This window comes from Dipodomys merriami, unplaced genomic scaffold (genome assembly GCF_024711535.1).
Source record: "Dipodomys merriami isolate MVZ:Mamm:240054 unplaced genomic scaffold, mDipMer1.0.p SCAF_711, whole genome shotgun sequence".
Lineage (NCBI taxonomy): Eukaryota > Metazoa > Chordata > Mammalia > Rodentia > Heteromyidae > Dipodomys > Dipodomys merriami.
The window spans coordinates 67184-84125 of NW_027206304.1; the positions used below are offsets into that span (position 1 = coordinate 67184).

At 40.2% G+C, this 16942-nt stretch overlaps 1 protein-coding gene across 1 annotated transcript; it reads right to left on the reverse strand.

The window, feature by feature from the left end:
- Positions 1-11410: 11410 nt before the first annotated feature.
- Positions 11411-15722, reverse strand: LOC138818102 (uncharacterized). Its single transcript, XM_070009016.1, has 7 exons — positions 15716-15722; positions 15570-15615; positions 15163-15239; positions 14515-14688; positions 13977-14078; positions 12030-12163; positions 11411-11660 (listed from the first exon to the last, which is right to left on the reverse strand). Exons 1-7 carry the CDS (start codon positions 15720-15722, stop codon positions 11475-11477), a joined length of 726 nt encoding a protein of 241 aa, XP_069865117.1. The 3' UTR covers positions 11411-11474.
- Between the last annotated feature and the right edge of the window lie 1220 nt (positions 15723-16942).

Below are 16942 nucleotides of genomic sequence, written 5' to 3' on the forward strand. Positions count from 1 at the left end.
GTCATGTAAAAAAATATGAAGATTCTTTAAACATTTTTTTGATGTCCAAACCTCATAACTTTTTGAATTTTAAATTTAAACTCACCCAATTGTTGCAGCATGCTGACAATTCTTATCTTTGAACACGTTCACAAACACACACAAAACAGTCACAGAGATCTTAAAGCGTGCAAAAATCAAAATCACTTGTACGTACACCTTCTAAAGTTTTCAACAAAAATTTAAGACAGTACTTCTTTTAAACTAGGTACCTTTGTTGGGCTTCATTTTGCCAGAGCTTGCTTGTTTAGCAAGGCAATTCACAAATCAGTCTTTTAAATCCCTTCTGTTGGAAGAGGGCTGGGGAGGGGGTCACCTAAAACTAAACTGGCCAGATTTTTTTATCCAATTTTAGACAAGAGCAATTTACAAATTGTTACATTGTCAGGATTAGCTGAAAAAGTCCAAACCAGGCATACAGCCTTCTACACTCTCCCTGCTGGCAGCCTCCACAAGGAGAAAATGCAGCCTGAGGCTTGAAAGGAACCAAACTAGCCCAGTAACCTTCCATGCCTCACAGGGAGGGTGGGAATAGCAGGTCTGTGACCGAGCCCAGCTGGAACTTTTATTCCCCCAGAGATGTTCAAATAAATAAATAAATAACAAAACACTGATAAACACAAAAACCAAGGATCCACATTCTAAAACAGAACTAGACAAGAACCAAAGGCTGAGTTGGGGACTAATGGGACCCAGTTTATCCCTACCGGAACTCTGTGCTGCTCCCACTCAGCAAGCTGAATCCAGAGTCTGTTGAATGAGCCTGCCATGCTCACCCAAAACTTCCCTACCTCTGGAAACAGAACAGAAAACACACCGAAGTAAAAAAGACAGACAAGTGGCCACAAAGACAATATCAGGTCTCTGTGAATGGGGCGACATCTCACCACCATTCACTTACCAAGGGACTCAACCCCCATACTCACCTCCTGCAAACGTTGACTCAGGGGCCTTCCAAGGTGGAGGAGAATTCCCAGTCATCTTGGGACAAGGGAAAAAAGTTCCTAGCGGCCATCCCCTCAGACTGACTGGTTCTCCCCCATGCTCAGACCCCCTGAGCCAAGGCCTGAGGTTGAGATCTAATTGGGGTCACTTGCAGGTGGCCAGTGGCAGTTTCATAATTTACAAACAATCAAGTTACAAAACCAGAATCAGCAGTTTTTGTTTTTGTTTTTAAACGAACTAGGACAAGGTCTAGGGGTGTCCCGGGAATGGACTCACTTTGCCCCACATTTTTCCTGTAAGGTAAATCCAATTACAAACAAGACAAGCAAAAGCAAAAGCACAATGAGACACAGACAGACACGATTAAACCCAGAACTAGGAGGGATCCCAAAACCAAAAGTTACTTTTTTTCTCAACATATTTTCTCCACAAGCATGCCCCGCATCCAACAAGGAGCTGGGAGAGGGAAGGGATAGTGGGACAACAACAAGGAAGGAAGGGGTAATAATGATCAACAAGTAATATACTCATTGCCTTACTCATGTAACTGTAACCCCTCTGTACATCTTAACCATAAAATAAAATAAAGTAAAACCAATAAAGGACATGTTTGGCAAATAAAGTAAAATGATAACTTACAGAGAAATGAAAATAATAATATACATATATGTCTGTATATATATATATATATATATATATACACACACATATGTATATTCATAAATGTATACATATATAGGCATTTGTATGTATACACATATAAGCATGAATATATGCTCATGTATGCATAGTGTGTATACATATGCATTTACTTAAAACACTTGAATCAGAAATATATTAAGAGCATATTAATACCAATGAAAAGATTTAACCATCATGAATAAATTATCAAAAAATGGAAATACATTATCTCTATATTAATATAACAACCACCAAGGAACATATGGAAGTATCATAACATACCTAGATACTGCATACATATAGAGGTTAGTGGAAATAGAAACAACAATGAGATTGCACTGCACAACCAGGATGTAGAAATTGGAATTCTTATACATTGGTGCTTGTCACTTAAAATGATATAGTCAGTTTGTTAAACATACTTCCAATCTTTAAGATATTGCACATAGAGTTGCCTCTATGATCCAGAGTAGTTTTTGTTTTCTTTTTGGTCCATCGTGGGGCTTGAACTCTGGGCTTGGGCACTGTCCCTGCACTCTTCAGCTCAAGGCGAGCACTCTCTGCCTTATTAGAGATAAGAGTCTCACGGACTTTGCTGCCTGGGCTGGCTTTGAACCGTAATCTTCAGATCTCAGCTTCCTGAGTAGCTAGGATTACAGGTATGAGCCATCGACACCCAGTTTGATCCAGCATTTTGAATCATAATTTTATATACAAAATATATTTCAACATATATCCAATGAGACACATGTACAGGAATATACAGAGCAAAACCTTATACAATAACATATAATAAAATATTGAAATGTCCATTGAGGATATGATATACTTATTCACATGCATACAAAACAATATACTCCATCCATGAGAAAAATTTACATGGTCTTAATTTGGAAACAGTAATATTACATGGGAGAAATGGATAGACTACATTTTATAATAATTTGAGCTTTTTAAAATTGGCACATCTGTAGAGGTAGAATATGAAATAATAGCTGCTCAAGAGGAGGTAGGTTGAAATGATGACAGGAAGTGACTACTAATAAATATTGGAGTATTTTGAGAGGGTAGTGATGATAAAATGTTCTAGAACTGAAGCTGATGTTCTTACTCCAACTCTGTAACACTTTAAGAATCATTGTACTTTATTGAAGAATTACAGAGTGCATTTGCATTAACCTTAAGAAAAAATTTTATAATAGTAGTGTGTGAATCTGAATAGTAGTGTGTGATAATTTAGAATTTAAAATCCCAGAATTCTGCAATGCATAACTTTAGTATGTTGATGAATAAAACTATCAATAAAGTATAATCAGTGATATATTCTCTGAGTGACTATATATGACATTGCAAGTCACTGAATATTCTACAAAATTATGTAAATTAAGGGATAAGATAGGATTGAGAAGGATGAGGGATAATGATCGTAAAGATGCTTTGTATTGGCCATGGAATGTGGCTTAGTGGTAGACTGCTTGCCTTGCATGTGTGAAGCCTTGGGTTTGATTCCTCAATACTACATAATTTTTTAAAAAACTGGAATTAACACTATGATACAAGTTGTAGATTGCTAGAGTGAGGAAAAGAAGCTCTTGGACATTGCCAAAGCCCTGAGTTCAAGCCCCAGGACTACCAAAAAAAAAAAAACTTCATTGTATAAGCCAGGCACTAGCTGCTCACGCCTGTAATCCTCAATAATCAGGAGGCTGAGGATTGAGGTTTGAAGCCATCCCAGGCAAGGAAGTCTGTGAGATTCATATCTCTGCCACACCTACTCCAGTGGAGTCTGCTTAGCATGGGAAACCATCTATCAGACCTAAAATAGGGGCTTCAGAGACCTATCTCTGAGTTTTGGGACTTCACCGAAGTCTAACTCAGAGAATGGGGCTTTACAGAAACCTATCTCCAAGTTTTGGGACATCACCGAAGTCTACCTCGGAAAATAGGGCTTCTAAGAGGCCTACTCCTGGAAAAAGGCTGGCAAACCCCTGGGAAAGACGTGTTTCTGTCTTTCTTCTCCTCATAAGAGTGCCTATTAATCTTTTACTGTTTCTGCTGCTCATTGTGCTTACTCATTGTCAACGTTCCCTTATTCAAAGCTCTTTCTTAAGAGTGTTGACGACTCCAATATCTGATGAGTGTCTCAAAAATATGACTAACTCACCAGAGTAAAGTGCTACCCTGAAACCCCTTTTATGAAGGCTAGTAGACAAGTTATAAGTAAATATAAAAGTATTGGGGGTTTCACAAAGTCACTCCAGCAGAAGGAATTGTAAGAGATTTACAAGAAGCTGTAGGCACAGCTAGAACAGAAAGAATGTATGGCAATTGTGGAGATAACTACTTAGGAGAAAGAACTTCCTGGTACTCTCATTTACTAAGAGACTTGCTAGATCTAGGCCTCTGTGACCTTACTATTAAAAAAGGAACAGGAAAGATCTTATGGGACAATTAAGGCCTCTATAGAAATAAGGTAATGGTTAGTTGGTGACAAACGTCGAAACCCATTATATTTCTTAGAGATAAGCCGGAAACAAGTGCCTATCAGGCGACCAGCTGGACTGCCCAAGAATGAAGCTCTGCAGCAAGATTGTGTAAACTTTTGCCCTTTCAGGGGACCAGCTGGTGACCATCCAAGAATGAAGCCCTGTAGCAAGATTGTGTAACATTTGCCCCTTTCTTATGAAGACTTCTGTTATAAAAGTTTGTTATCCTCTGCATTAAATCGCACTCAGCACTCAGCACTCAGCATCCACTACTAATGTGTGTGAGTTGTCTGTTTGCCATCTCCCATCCTATTCCAGGTTCCTCCCCTAGGTATCCTCCATCGTCCCGACAGAACCCGGCATATCTCCAATTAAATCTCAGAAAAATATGAAAGTGCTGCTATGCCTCAAGTGATAGAGTTCTAATGATAGAGTTCTAATGTTCATGCAAAGGAGCTCAGGGACAGCGACCAGACCCAGAGTTCAAACCTCAGAAGACAAAAACGAAAAAAAAAACTCACTAAACACTATTCATAAACTTCTTTGTCAAACTCCCATACAATACTTAAAGTTAATTAAAAATATGATTAGAATAAAATACAAATCATTTTGGGAACCAGACATAGAGAGAATACAGGGGACAGAGTAAATTTTATATCACACAGATTGAGTTGAAATGTGTTCTTCAGTCTTCTTACATCATTTATGAAATTGACAATGCTTCCAAATATAGGTCAATTTCCTTGAGGAATAGATTGAATTCTATTGTCTTTTCATAGTAAACCATAGAGGTGATTTTTTGCCTCTTATTGAAGTATATCTGACACATTAAAGTAGATTTTTCCTATATAATATTAATTTAATCAATCATTTCATTAAGGTGATATTGGTCAGATTTTTTTCCAGTAAATCTTATCCCTTATAATAAGTGAGAGCATGCTGTGTCAGTCTCCTATCAATATGACAAAATACTTTATAAAATTAACTTAAATTGGGGAAAGATTAATCTTGGCTTCTGATTTTATACATTTCAGTTTATGTTTCTTATCTTCCTTGCTTTTGGTTGGTGGTGGCACAGTACCCCATGTCAGGAACATGTGATGGAATGTATGTATTCATGGAAGCCAGGCAGTAAAGAAGAGAAGGAATAGGAGTGGGAGAGGGAAAAAGAGCAGGAGGGGAAGAGAGGGAGCGAGATGGAAAAGGAGAAGGGGAAGGAGAAGGAAACAGAGTAGAAAAAGAAGGAAGAGGAGGAAAGGACTTTGATCTTAACATCCTCTTTGATCACAAGTTCTCAGTGACCAAATCTCTACAACTATGCCCACTTAAAAGGGTTCACTTCTTCAAGGCAACATAATGAAAGCTAATTATTAATCCCAATCCTTTATGACTTCAGATTTAATTTCTAGAGTGGTGGGTAGATATTTCTACACATTTCGATAACTTCTGTTCCTAATTATTGACTTGAATTAATCAGAAAAGCTATTTGGCATGGAGGTAGTTTGGTTATACCATTGCTGGAGAGATGAATGAAATATTGTTAGTGTCAATACATTTTATTTAACAGATAAGAATGTTTCAAGAGATTTCATTTTGTGACCTTCAAAAATCACTATTTCATCTAACTCATAATGACTTGTATTTTTCATAAACTTTTTGGCATCTCCATTCAAGTTTTTTGTCATCTAAACTGAGGTTCTTTCTTTCTACTTGAAGGAAAAATTAATATTATCATTTCTTAAATATAGTATAGAGACTAGATGTAATATTCATTTCTTACCATTCAAAAATAAGTTATATTCAAGTCTAAAGTGTAATGCCAAGGTCGCAGGACTCCCCACAAGACTACCGAGAGCCAGACTCTACAGCTGTTTTATTTAAACGGGCTGTAGCTTGGGCCTCATCCTACACTCCAACACAGAGGGGCCCAGGAGGAGAGCACACAATCAACCATGTGTTTTGATTACCACCACGTGTTGCTTAGCAAAGCAACACGTGGTGGTTACTGCCTCAAACTTTAACCTTTCCTCCCCCCCCCCCTTGACTTATGGTCCTGAGCCACAATCTTCTGGCTCTGGACCAAAACAAAACTCCAACAGCTCTTGATCTTGAACAAGTATACCAATAACAATCAGTCCATTTTTCTTTTCTTCCAGCGTATGTAGGGTGGTTGGGTAGGATGCTTGGAGACTTCCCATGTTTCCCCACGGTGGTCCAGGACAAACAGGTCAGCTGGTCTGGTGTGGGAACAGTGAATCCAAGCAGCAATGCCATCCACCTTAAGGGCACTAGGTGTAGCCAGTAGCACCATGTAAGGTCCCTTCTACCATGGTTCCAGAGATCGCAAGTAGTGCCATGAAACAAACACCCAGTCCCCAGGTTTAAACAAATGGGGGGTAGGAATAGAAGCAGAATCATATTATGCTCTATGCTGGGGCCACATACTGTTACGCAACAGCTGTAAATAGTCAAGCTTACACAGAAATTCAGTATCATCCAAATCAGCAAGCAATTCAGTCTGAAGGCTAGTGATAATGGGTGGAGGGTGTCCACACACTATTTCAGAAGGAGTAAAGCCAAGCTGATAGGGTGAATTTCTTATGCTAAACAAGGCACAAAGAAGGAGCGATACCCATTCTGCGCCACTCTCTAAGGCCAATTTAGTTAAGGTCTCTTTTAGAATTCGATTCATTCTTTCTACCTGCCCTGAACTCTAGGGTCTATAAGCACAGTGCAATTTCCAATCTGTCCCCAGTACTGTGGCTATTCCCTGACTTACTTTTGAGATAAAGGCCGGTCCATTAGCCGACCCGGAAGCCATACCTGGGTAGGATTTCTTCCAGGATCTTCTTAGTCATGACGTTCACGGTCTCATGCTTTGTTAGGTAGGCTTCAACCCATCCTGAAAAAGTGTCTACAAAAACTAGCAAATATTTATATCCAAATTTTCCAGTTTTCATTTCTGTGAAGTCTACTTCCCAGTGCACACTTGGCCTATCTCCACGGAAGTGAGCTCTTTTGTAACTGGTTGATTGGTGGCATTGGTGAGCTGACAGGCTTTAAAATTTTTAACAATGTCCTCAATGAGTTGATTTCCTTGCCTAATTTTTACTTCTGAGTGTCAGAGCAAGTCATGCATTCTTCAGGTTCCCTCCCCAGTTTTCCACCTGTCTTTGTTTCCTTCTCTGCCTGGGAGTTTATAGGCCATGGGAATTTTCTTTATCCACTCCAAGTCTTCTTGGGAGTACTGAGGCTCAGGAGGCAACTCGTGGTGGTCACTGCCTCAAACTTTAACCTTTCAATAGGAATAATTGGATAAGTGCTGGAATATCTTGCTTTAGTTCAGATTTAAAGTTAAATTATCAAAGTGCCTTATAGTTCAATTTTGGCAATCAAAATGAAAAACAGGCATGTTTTATCCTCAAGAATGTCATTATTTTATGTGTGAAAAAAATAAAATAAACGTAATATTAATTCAGTGGAAATAAGAAATCAAATCCTTATGCAATGCATAGATTCCATAGATTATGAAATGTATTTGTAAAATTAATAAAACTTGTATTAAGTATGTTACTTAAGACATGACGCAAGTGATAATTTTGTTTTCTAGGTGACATTGATATAAAAATCAAAGCCCAAAGATTCCAGAGCTCTGTGTGATTGATATGTGTCAATTTACATATATGCTTGGCTCATTTCAATGTTATTTCAGCACAGCTGAGAACAGAACTAAATAAAAATATCACTCAAATGTTTAGCTTTATTTTGTTACTAAATATGTCATTTTATATCTATTTTTTTTTGGGGGGTCTGGTTGTGGGGCCTGAACTCTGGGCCTGCGCGCTGTCCTTCAGCTCTTCAGCTCAAGGCTAGCGCTCTACTACTTGAGCCACAGCACCACTTCCAGCTTTTTTCTTTTTGCTTATGTGGTGCTGAGGAATTGAACCCAGGGCCTCAGGCATGCAAGGCAAGTGCTCTACCACTGAGCCACTTTCCCAGCCCTATCTCTTTATTTTATTTGAAAATTCTGGTAAATTTATTTAAGTAATATCAACAATAATGAGAAATAAACCGGATCTAGCTCCTTAAAAGACAATGAATAAGAAAAAAAAATGACTCTTGTTTTCTTCCAAGGCTGAATTAAGCCAGGCCCAAAGAAACATAGGTCCCATGCTTTCCCTTATTTGCAATAACTAGTATTTGTCTGAGACAAGCAGAAACGGTTAGATAAGTTTATGTTAAGCAAAATGGACCCCCAAATAAGGATTCAAATGCTTTTTCTTTCTTGCGATTGTTTCTAACATATTTATAAGATGATTTCTTTGTTCATTTGTATGTCTCTTCCCCACGGTATAACCCCTGTTTTCACTCTATTTGATGTTGGTATATTTTGTGGAGGGGGAAGAAAAAAAACTTATTGTTTAAATAGTGATAAAGGTGGACCCATTGGAATAAAGAGATGTACAAGACATTTTGTTGAAAAACGAACTTTACATCTTTGGCGGAGTGGGGCTGGGGTGGGCATGGGAAGGGATGCGAAGGGGAAACAAAGGAGAAGGCAACAATGCTGGTTAAGAAATCTACTCATTACCTTGCCCATGTAATGGAAACCCCTCTGTATGGTATTTTCACAATTAAAAAATTAAGGAAAAAAAACAGAAAGAAAAAAGTGAAACAACAAAGAAAAAAATTGAACCTAATTTTGCATTTTGTCATTTTATATTGTGGTCCTTTGCAATTGTGTATTATGTGACTATCCCATAAATCTGGGCTCAAATCACTAGGGATACTGGAAGAAAATTTCAAAATCTAAAGCAGCTAACAAAGCTGTGCAGTTGTTTGTGGTTTTCACTACAGTAGCAGCATGGCTTTGTTATACCTGGACTGGAGACCCTCCAAATATCACCAGAGACAAAGATCAATGTAAGTGAAAAAAGAGTTGTTTATTTGCAAGTTCAAGCTTGGTCCTCCACTCACTCGGTAACCCGTGACACTAAGAAGCCCCGAGCATAGAATCAGTACAGTTTTTATGGTATTGAATAAACAACCTTAAGGGAGTGTTGCATGAGATGTTACATGATTGGCTAATATTTTAAGCAAATTAAGCTACACATACATGATTGGTTATTATTAATACTGACTTGTTATTGACGGATACCACCTGGGCACTGGGTCACCATGTCTCGTATAGCCACCCAGTGTTTGGTTGATGTATCCAGAGAAAATTCCTGTGGCTTGCCCAAGGATTATTTATGTTTCAGTTGTCTGGCAATTGTTTTATTTTCTGTGTCATTTCTGGGTCAAATTTGTGGTTCTTTTTATAATCCGTACCTCACAAGATGGTTGCTAGTTTGTAATGGAGTTACTTAGTTCTTTATTGTGCCTCTTTAGGTCTTAGATTCTTCATTCCCCCCTTTCTATTATGCACCTGAAAGGCTAATCATGGTCCTTACGAGCCTGCATTATGTCTTTCATCAGGGATTAATTGATATGGCGTTCTCAATACCATCAGTTGTACGGTATTGACTCGTTTCTTAACGCACATCACTAGTCAATTTACAACACAAGGCCCTATAGTGAACACAAGCACTAGAATGATAACGGGACCCAACAGAGTGGATATTAATGTAGTAATCCAAGGGGAATAGTTAAACCATGATTCAAACCATCCTTCTTGCTGTTTCCTTATTCTTTTACAACTCCAGAGTGGTTTGCATAGAAGCAACATTCTTCCCTAGGGCAACACATAGACCTCCTTGTTGTAAGAAAATTAAGTCCAGCCCTTGCTTATTTTGTAACTCCACCTCAGGTAAGGAATCATGAGCTTTTTGAAGGTAGGCTGTAGAACTTTCCAGGTTTTTGATATCCTCATTTATAGCAGCACAAAGGCTAGAGTAGGGTGTTCTCTGAGTAACTAGGGATGCTACTCGAGTCCCTACTCCAGCTAAGCCCACCAGGGCTCTGATAGTCACGGCCGTTATTATTTCTATTTTAGTTCTTTGGGACCAGTAGCTTGCTGTGGACATTTTTATCATCTTGTCTTCCAGAAAATTGTAAACTAGTCGTGGGATGAGTTGCACCATGACACAAAAGCTGTGGGTCCTATTTAAAACTTCCAGTGCACAAAAGGGTTTAGGCCAGTTGAACATGTCTACCAAACATCTTGGGGAGGTAATCGATAACCTTCCTCTGGAGTCCATTCTTGGGTCTGATTACATAAGTGAGTAAAATTAGTTAGTACTCGTCCTACACATAACTCTTGTCCTATAACTGCCTGTAGGGTAAGTTTTGCCTCTTTTTATTCCCATCTGCGTGATTTACTTTTTTTAGTTACATTCTGTACCACTGCAATACCCTCATAAATTGGGGGTCTCATATCATAACACATCCAACATATACTGGTAATATAAGTGCGGGTCTGATTGATTACATTATAAGTTTGAACCAACAGCTGCCATAGAGAATTCTCCAGCAAGAGGATGTTCTCCCTGAGGGGTCTCCTCTTTTCGGAGGAGATGGGGTCACTACAGCCTGGGGCTTTTTCTTTTCACTTGTTTTGGCTTTGGTGGCAGAAGCCAGGCTTAAAACAGTGTTTAGTCCCATTACTGAAGGGAAATAGCTAGCTGTGGCAATTGCCTGTAGAGTTATAAATATGCCATTGTGAGTCTCTCCACATCGGTAAAATCTTAGTCCCCAAGTCTTTCCTAATTCCCATTCTAGGACTTAATTCCCATTCTAGGACTTGTTTGCCCTTGTCTGTGAACCGAACATCCACTCAGGCATCAGAATCCTGGGGAACCCTAATTTGTTGGTGCACAGGCATACCATTAAACTGGATGCCCGCTGGCCCTAATTTAGTAAAAATAACAAGGTCTCCTCCTTTTCCTTTCCATTTTCCTGAGGTACTTGTTTGCAGCCCCAGCTCTTACAGTAAAAGTCCTCTGGTACTCCACAATTACTAGTCCTTCCTTCCCCTGGGCAAACATACCAGTGTCTTCATCTACACTCAACAAGCCTAGTTCCTTCCCATACTCCCTCAGCGAGCTGGCACAAATTAAATGCAAGCCTGCCTCGAAACCATAGGGAGGGTCCCTCTTTTACAGCCAGAGGGAAACGTTTGTCCATTACCTGATTACTAATAATCCAAGTCCAATTATATGGATGATTAGGATTACAGGCACCTACTATTATGTCAATACAATTTCTAAGTAAGGTATATGTCAACAATCATTTCATGACTTAGTCTTTTTATGGCTCAATTTGAGCTTTAAGGATTGTCTTTGGAAAGTGAGACTTATCACTCTGGGTTCTCTCCGAAATCGGTTATGGGATCTGCAGGCTTCGTATCAAATGGTGGATCCAGGTAGCAATGTCGTCATCTATGAGGACAGTTGGATTCATCAAGATGACCACAAAGGTCCTTTCCACCGAGGTTCCAGGTTTTCCTGTCGGTGTCTTTTCACCAGGACCCAGTCCCGGAATGGAAGTGATGTGGGATTGGTGGAGGGCCTGACACATACAGCACATTCAGTCTAGGCCAGACATAAAGGCGGGTCCTCTACAGGACCCTGAGAGAGAACAAAAGTTCAGAGTCATCATCTTTCCTAAGAAACTGCTCTGAAAATTAGGAATTATGAGAGGGCCCATTTCGAATACAATTTCATAGGGGGAAAGACCAATTTTCAAAGGGGAGTTTCGTACTCTGTATAAGGCAAAGGGAAGGAGGTTACCAAGTCACCACCAGTTTCCATGGTCAATTTGGTCAGGGTCTCGTTTACAGTTCTATTTATCCTTTCTACCTGTCCTGACCTTTGGGGGTCTATAAGGGCAATGCAGTTTCTAATCTGCCCTATGAGCATTAGCAAGTCCTTGACTTACCTTCGACACAAAGGCTGGTCCATTATCTGATCCTATCATACTGGGGAAGTCAAACCTGGGTAAGATTTCTTCCAGCAACTTCTTAGCCACGACCTGTGCTGTTTCACGCTTTGTAGGAAAGGTTTTTACCCATCCTGAAAAGGGAAAACTAATAGATATTTATATCCATACTTGCCAGGTTTGATTTCTGTGAAGTCCACCTGCCAGTAGGTTCCTGGTCTATCTCCTCTTATCCGAATGCCTGGTCCTGCCTGAATTTTCCCTGCATTAGTCAGCTGACATGCCTTACAGTCCCTGACAATCTGTTCTATTTTACATGACTATTCTTGATCCTAAGACCAGTATTTCTTAACAGGTCTTGCATCTTCCTCGTACCCATGTGGGTGCTTGATGCATTTTCAGTAGTATTTTACTCCCTAACTATTCTAGCAAGATAATGTTGCTCTTAGAGTCTCTCCATCAACCATTGAGGAATTGTGCAATTGTTAGTTGATCAATCCATTTTAAATCTTCTGTGGTATATGTAGGAGTGTCCAGGAGAGTTCTTGCACTGGGGTCTGGGAGGTTTATCATCATTATAGAGTCTCTTTGTGTTGTCACTTCCTGGGCAGTTCTGTCGGCCAGGTTATTGCCTTTACTCACAGCATCTTTAAGTTTTTGATGTGAAGGGAAATGAACAATGACCAACTTCTTAAGCAACCAAAGAGCAGCGATTAAGGCCAAAATTTCATCTTTATTTTTGATGGACTTTCCCTCTGATGTCAGTAATCCTCTTTCTTTGTAGATAGCTCTGTGTATATGAGTCATTGCAAATGAATACTGACTATCACTGTACAGAATTAGTCTTTTATTATTTCCTAGCGTTAGTGCTTGGGGTCAGGGCTATTAATTCGGCTCTCTAGGCTGACATGCCTATGGGCAGAGGTTCGGCCCAAACCACATCAGTCTCAGTCACTACTGCTGCTCCTGCATACCTATGTCCTTGATGAACAAAGTTGCTCCCGTCTGTAAACCACTCGAATTCAGCATCTAGTAACGCTGATCTCTTAAGTCCTCTTGGATATTACAGACTTGCGCCAGGATCTCTGAGCAATCATGTAGTGGCATGTCTAGGTCTGGATCTGGTAGAAAAATCGCTGGGTTGACAGCCGAAGGAACCTGGAAATTAATACTGAGAGGACTGAGTAGCAGTCCTTGGTAATGGATTAGTCGGGCATTGCTGAGCCATCGATCTGGTGGCTGCTTTAACACACTCTCAATAACATGGGGGGTGGTCACATACAGTTCCTGCCCCATAGTTAATTTGCATCTTTTCCCATTAGAGGAGTAGCCACTATCATTCTCAGGCATGGTGGCCATCCTGCTGCCACCGGTCTAATTTCTTTGATAAGTAGGCTACTGGTTTCCAAGGGCCTAGATATTGTTTTAGGACTCCTTTCATAATCCCATTATGTTCATCCACATACAAATAAAAGTGTTCAGTTGTATCAGGGAGTCCTAATGTTGAGGCTAACAATAAGGCAGTTTTTATCTGTTCAAACGTTTGTTCAACCTACTCCATCCAAAAAAACAGCTGCTTTTCTTTGGTAGCCTCATAAAGAGGTTTAACCAACTCTACAAACCCAGGAATCCACAGACAGCAAAAGCCTGCTGAGACCCAAAGCTCCCTTATGTGGTGCTGAGACTGGGGTGTTGGAATTTTAATGACAGTTTATTTTTTTCCTTTTGTAAGCCACTGCTGTCCCCTTTCAATAAATAGTCCAGATAAGTTTCCTCTGATTTTCAGATTTGAGCTTTCTTGGCCAACATTCAAGAAACTAAGGCTTCCCAAAGTCTGGAGTAAATCCTCCATTCCTCGGATGCATTCTCTTTCAGTTTTAGAAGCAATTAATAAGTCATCCACATATTGCAACAAAGTCAAGCCAGGGTGGCTTCCCTTAGGCTCACCTAAGTCCTCATGCAGGGTTACGTCAAAGAGTGTTGGTGAGTTTTTAAATCCTTGAGAAAGTCTTTTCCAGTTCAGCTCTCCATTAATATCTCTTTCTACATCTGTCCATTCAAAGGAGAAAAGATCTTAGCTTTTAGCTGCCGAGGGTAGGCTGAAAAAGGCATCTTTTAAATCTAATACTGTGTACCACTGCCTATCAGGAGGCAGGGTGCTCAGGAGTGTGTAGGGGTTGGGTACAGTCGGGTGAATTCCATTACCCATTTGTTGACCTCCCTTAAGTCCTCCACTGGCTTATATTCATTGGAGTGGGGCTTACAGACTGATAGCAGGGGAGTGTTCCATGCTGACTGACAGGGCCACAGTATACCCAGTTCTAGCAGTCACCTAATGTGGGGCGTTATTCCCACCCGTGCCTCCATGGATATAGGGTACTGCCAGGCTCTGACTGGGTTAGCTCCTGGCTTTACCTCGATGAAGAGAGCTGGTCTATACTTCGCTAGTCCCACTCCTCCAGTCTCTGCCCATGCTTCTGGATACCTTTCCAGCCAGTAGGTGATTTCTTGGTGAGGAGCCTGGGTAATTGGTGCAACCGGTAATTGTCTTCCCGGCTCAGAGACAGACTTTGTATTTGTCTCCCTTGGGTATCTGTCACCTGGGAATCTTCTGGATAGAAGTGAATCTGTGCCCCGACCTTAGTCAACAAGTCTTTTCCTAATAAGGGATAAAGGCTCTATGGGATAACTAAGAATGAGTGAGACACTCGTCCCATCACCAGATCCACTGTTCTTTGGGTGGTCCATGAGTATCGTTTAACTGCTTTGACCCCTTGCACCCAGGAAGTTTTGTTGGAAAGTTTTCCATGGGGCTTTATTACTCCTTGGGACATTTTGAGTTGTGGTCATATCCAAATTGCTGAAAGCACCTGCTATTCCATTTAGTGACAATTGTAATTACTTTTCTCCTTTACTCTGGTCTTATGTGTGGATTGATATACATTGAAATGGGTCAGAACCAGAATGCACCTCGCACCCCCCTTACCTTCCTAACAACTAATTTAAAGGATGTTAAGGACAGAGCTAACAATGTCCCAAGGTGTAAAGTGTGGACTAGCTGGTCTGTCTAAGATCCCAAAGGGGTAGACAGAGACACTTTGCGATATTCTAGCAGTGGCATCCGATAGATTACCTGACTCCAGCTTTGCTTCAAGCGGGCCAATCTTTCTGGGCCAGATTTCACCCTTCAAGGTGGAAAAATAAGGGGGTCTGAAAGAGAAAGTAGTTATTACTGGATGAAGAAACAGAGCGAAGACTAACAGCCTCAAACGGAGACAAACAGGGTCTCTGGGCATCCACCTCTGGATGAACCTGAGTGAGGAAATGTTTCATAATACTCACATTACAAACACACAGACATTTGGACAAGACACACATTTAACAGCATGCCCATGGTAGACTGTCAGAAAGAAAGTGAAGGATTACAGACAGGATAAATCCCAAATGTCCTCAATAGTGGACAGTCTACCTTGTAAAGTATCCGACAGAAAGTTTCTGACAACAAACAGGCCCAAGTGTCCACACTAGTGGATAGTTTACCTTCCCGGGGAACCGGGGGACCTCTCCCACTCGTCCAGTTGACTGCCTTATAGCACCATCTGCCAAGACTTCTTGCCAACACGAATACCAATCCTGCAGGACACACAGACCCCAGACAGTTACAAAGTGGCAATGCCTTAACTTACCGGCCATTCTTTGCTACTCTCTGATCAGGTGTCTAGGCGGGTTTATGAGTTTATCCCGGACGAAGCCCCACCTTTTATACCTCCTCCAAAGACCACCAGAAACCAAGATCAGCATAAGTGACAAGTGTGGTTTATTTGCAAATTCGAGCTTGGTCCTCCGTGCACTCGGTAACTGGTGACACTAAGAGGCCCCAAATATAGAATCAGTACAGTTTATATAGTATTGAATAAACAACCTTAAGGGTGTGTTACAGGAGAAATTACATGATTGGCTAATATTTTAAGCAAACTGAGCTACACATATATGATTGGTTATAATTAATACTGACTTGTTATTGACGGGTACCACCTGGGCACTGGGTCACTGTGTCTCGTATGGCCTCCCAGTGTTTGGTTGATGTATCCAGAGAAAATTCCTGTGGCTTGCCCAAGGATTATTTATGTTTCAGTTGCCTAGCAATTGTTTTCTTTTCTGTGTTATTTCTGAGCCAAATTCATGGTTCTTTTTATTATCCGTACCTCACAAGATGGTTGCTAGTCTGCAATGGAGTTACTGAGTTCTTTATTGTGCCTCTTTAAGTCATAGACTTTTCAGCACAAACTCTACAAAGGAAATAATTCTAGTTCTTTGCAGGCAAGAATGTGATGAAAAGCATACTTTTACCGTCCTACATGAAATAAGAAGACACACTTTAAAAGCTTACTATGTGATCAGTCCTTAAATAACAGTGCCAGTTTTAAGGCATTCTAGATAATTCAAGTCCTTTACCTCCCCACAACCATAACTGCCATTCACAAATCATTGCTAAGGTGAATTTCCAGTTCTTTTTGATATTTCGAATGGCTTAGGAGTAACATAAACAATAATTCAACTGGTTGAGAAAATTTAATTTAGAATAAGCAAAAAATCAGAGTCAACTCCATAGCATAACCTTTAGGGAGAATGAATTAAGGAATATGGTATGTCCTTTGTAACTTACTATTAGACATTAGGGCAAAATGCCAGAAACAGGCTCTGAAAGAAGGACATAGAACTCTTTAAGATATATTAAAGATTACCTAGGGACAAGTAATTTTACCTACATTTTCTATTATATGATAGCACATTTGTGTCTGCTGATCAGAGAGATTCAAAAAGTTTTTAAATGTGATATGAAAAATGCATTGTCATGAATGAATGAAATCAGGGATTAGATGGCTCAGGAGCTGGGTGGTTCTGTTAAATAA

Bases quoted from the DNA above. Each gene is read 5' to 3' on its own strand.
- LOC138818102 (XM_070009016.1), bottom strand. The intron at 15,240-15,569 runs GTAAACTATCCA...TTTCTCTTTCAG, and splicing joins TCCCCCGGTTCCCCGGGAAG to ACCCCCTTATTTTTCCACCT. The intron at 11,661-12,029 runs GTAAGTCAAGGA...TGTATGTGTCAG, and splicing joins GACCAGCCTTTGTGTCGAAG to GCCCTCCACCAATCCCACAT.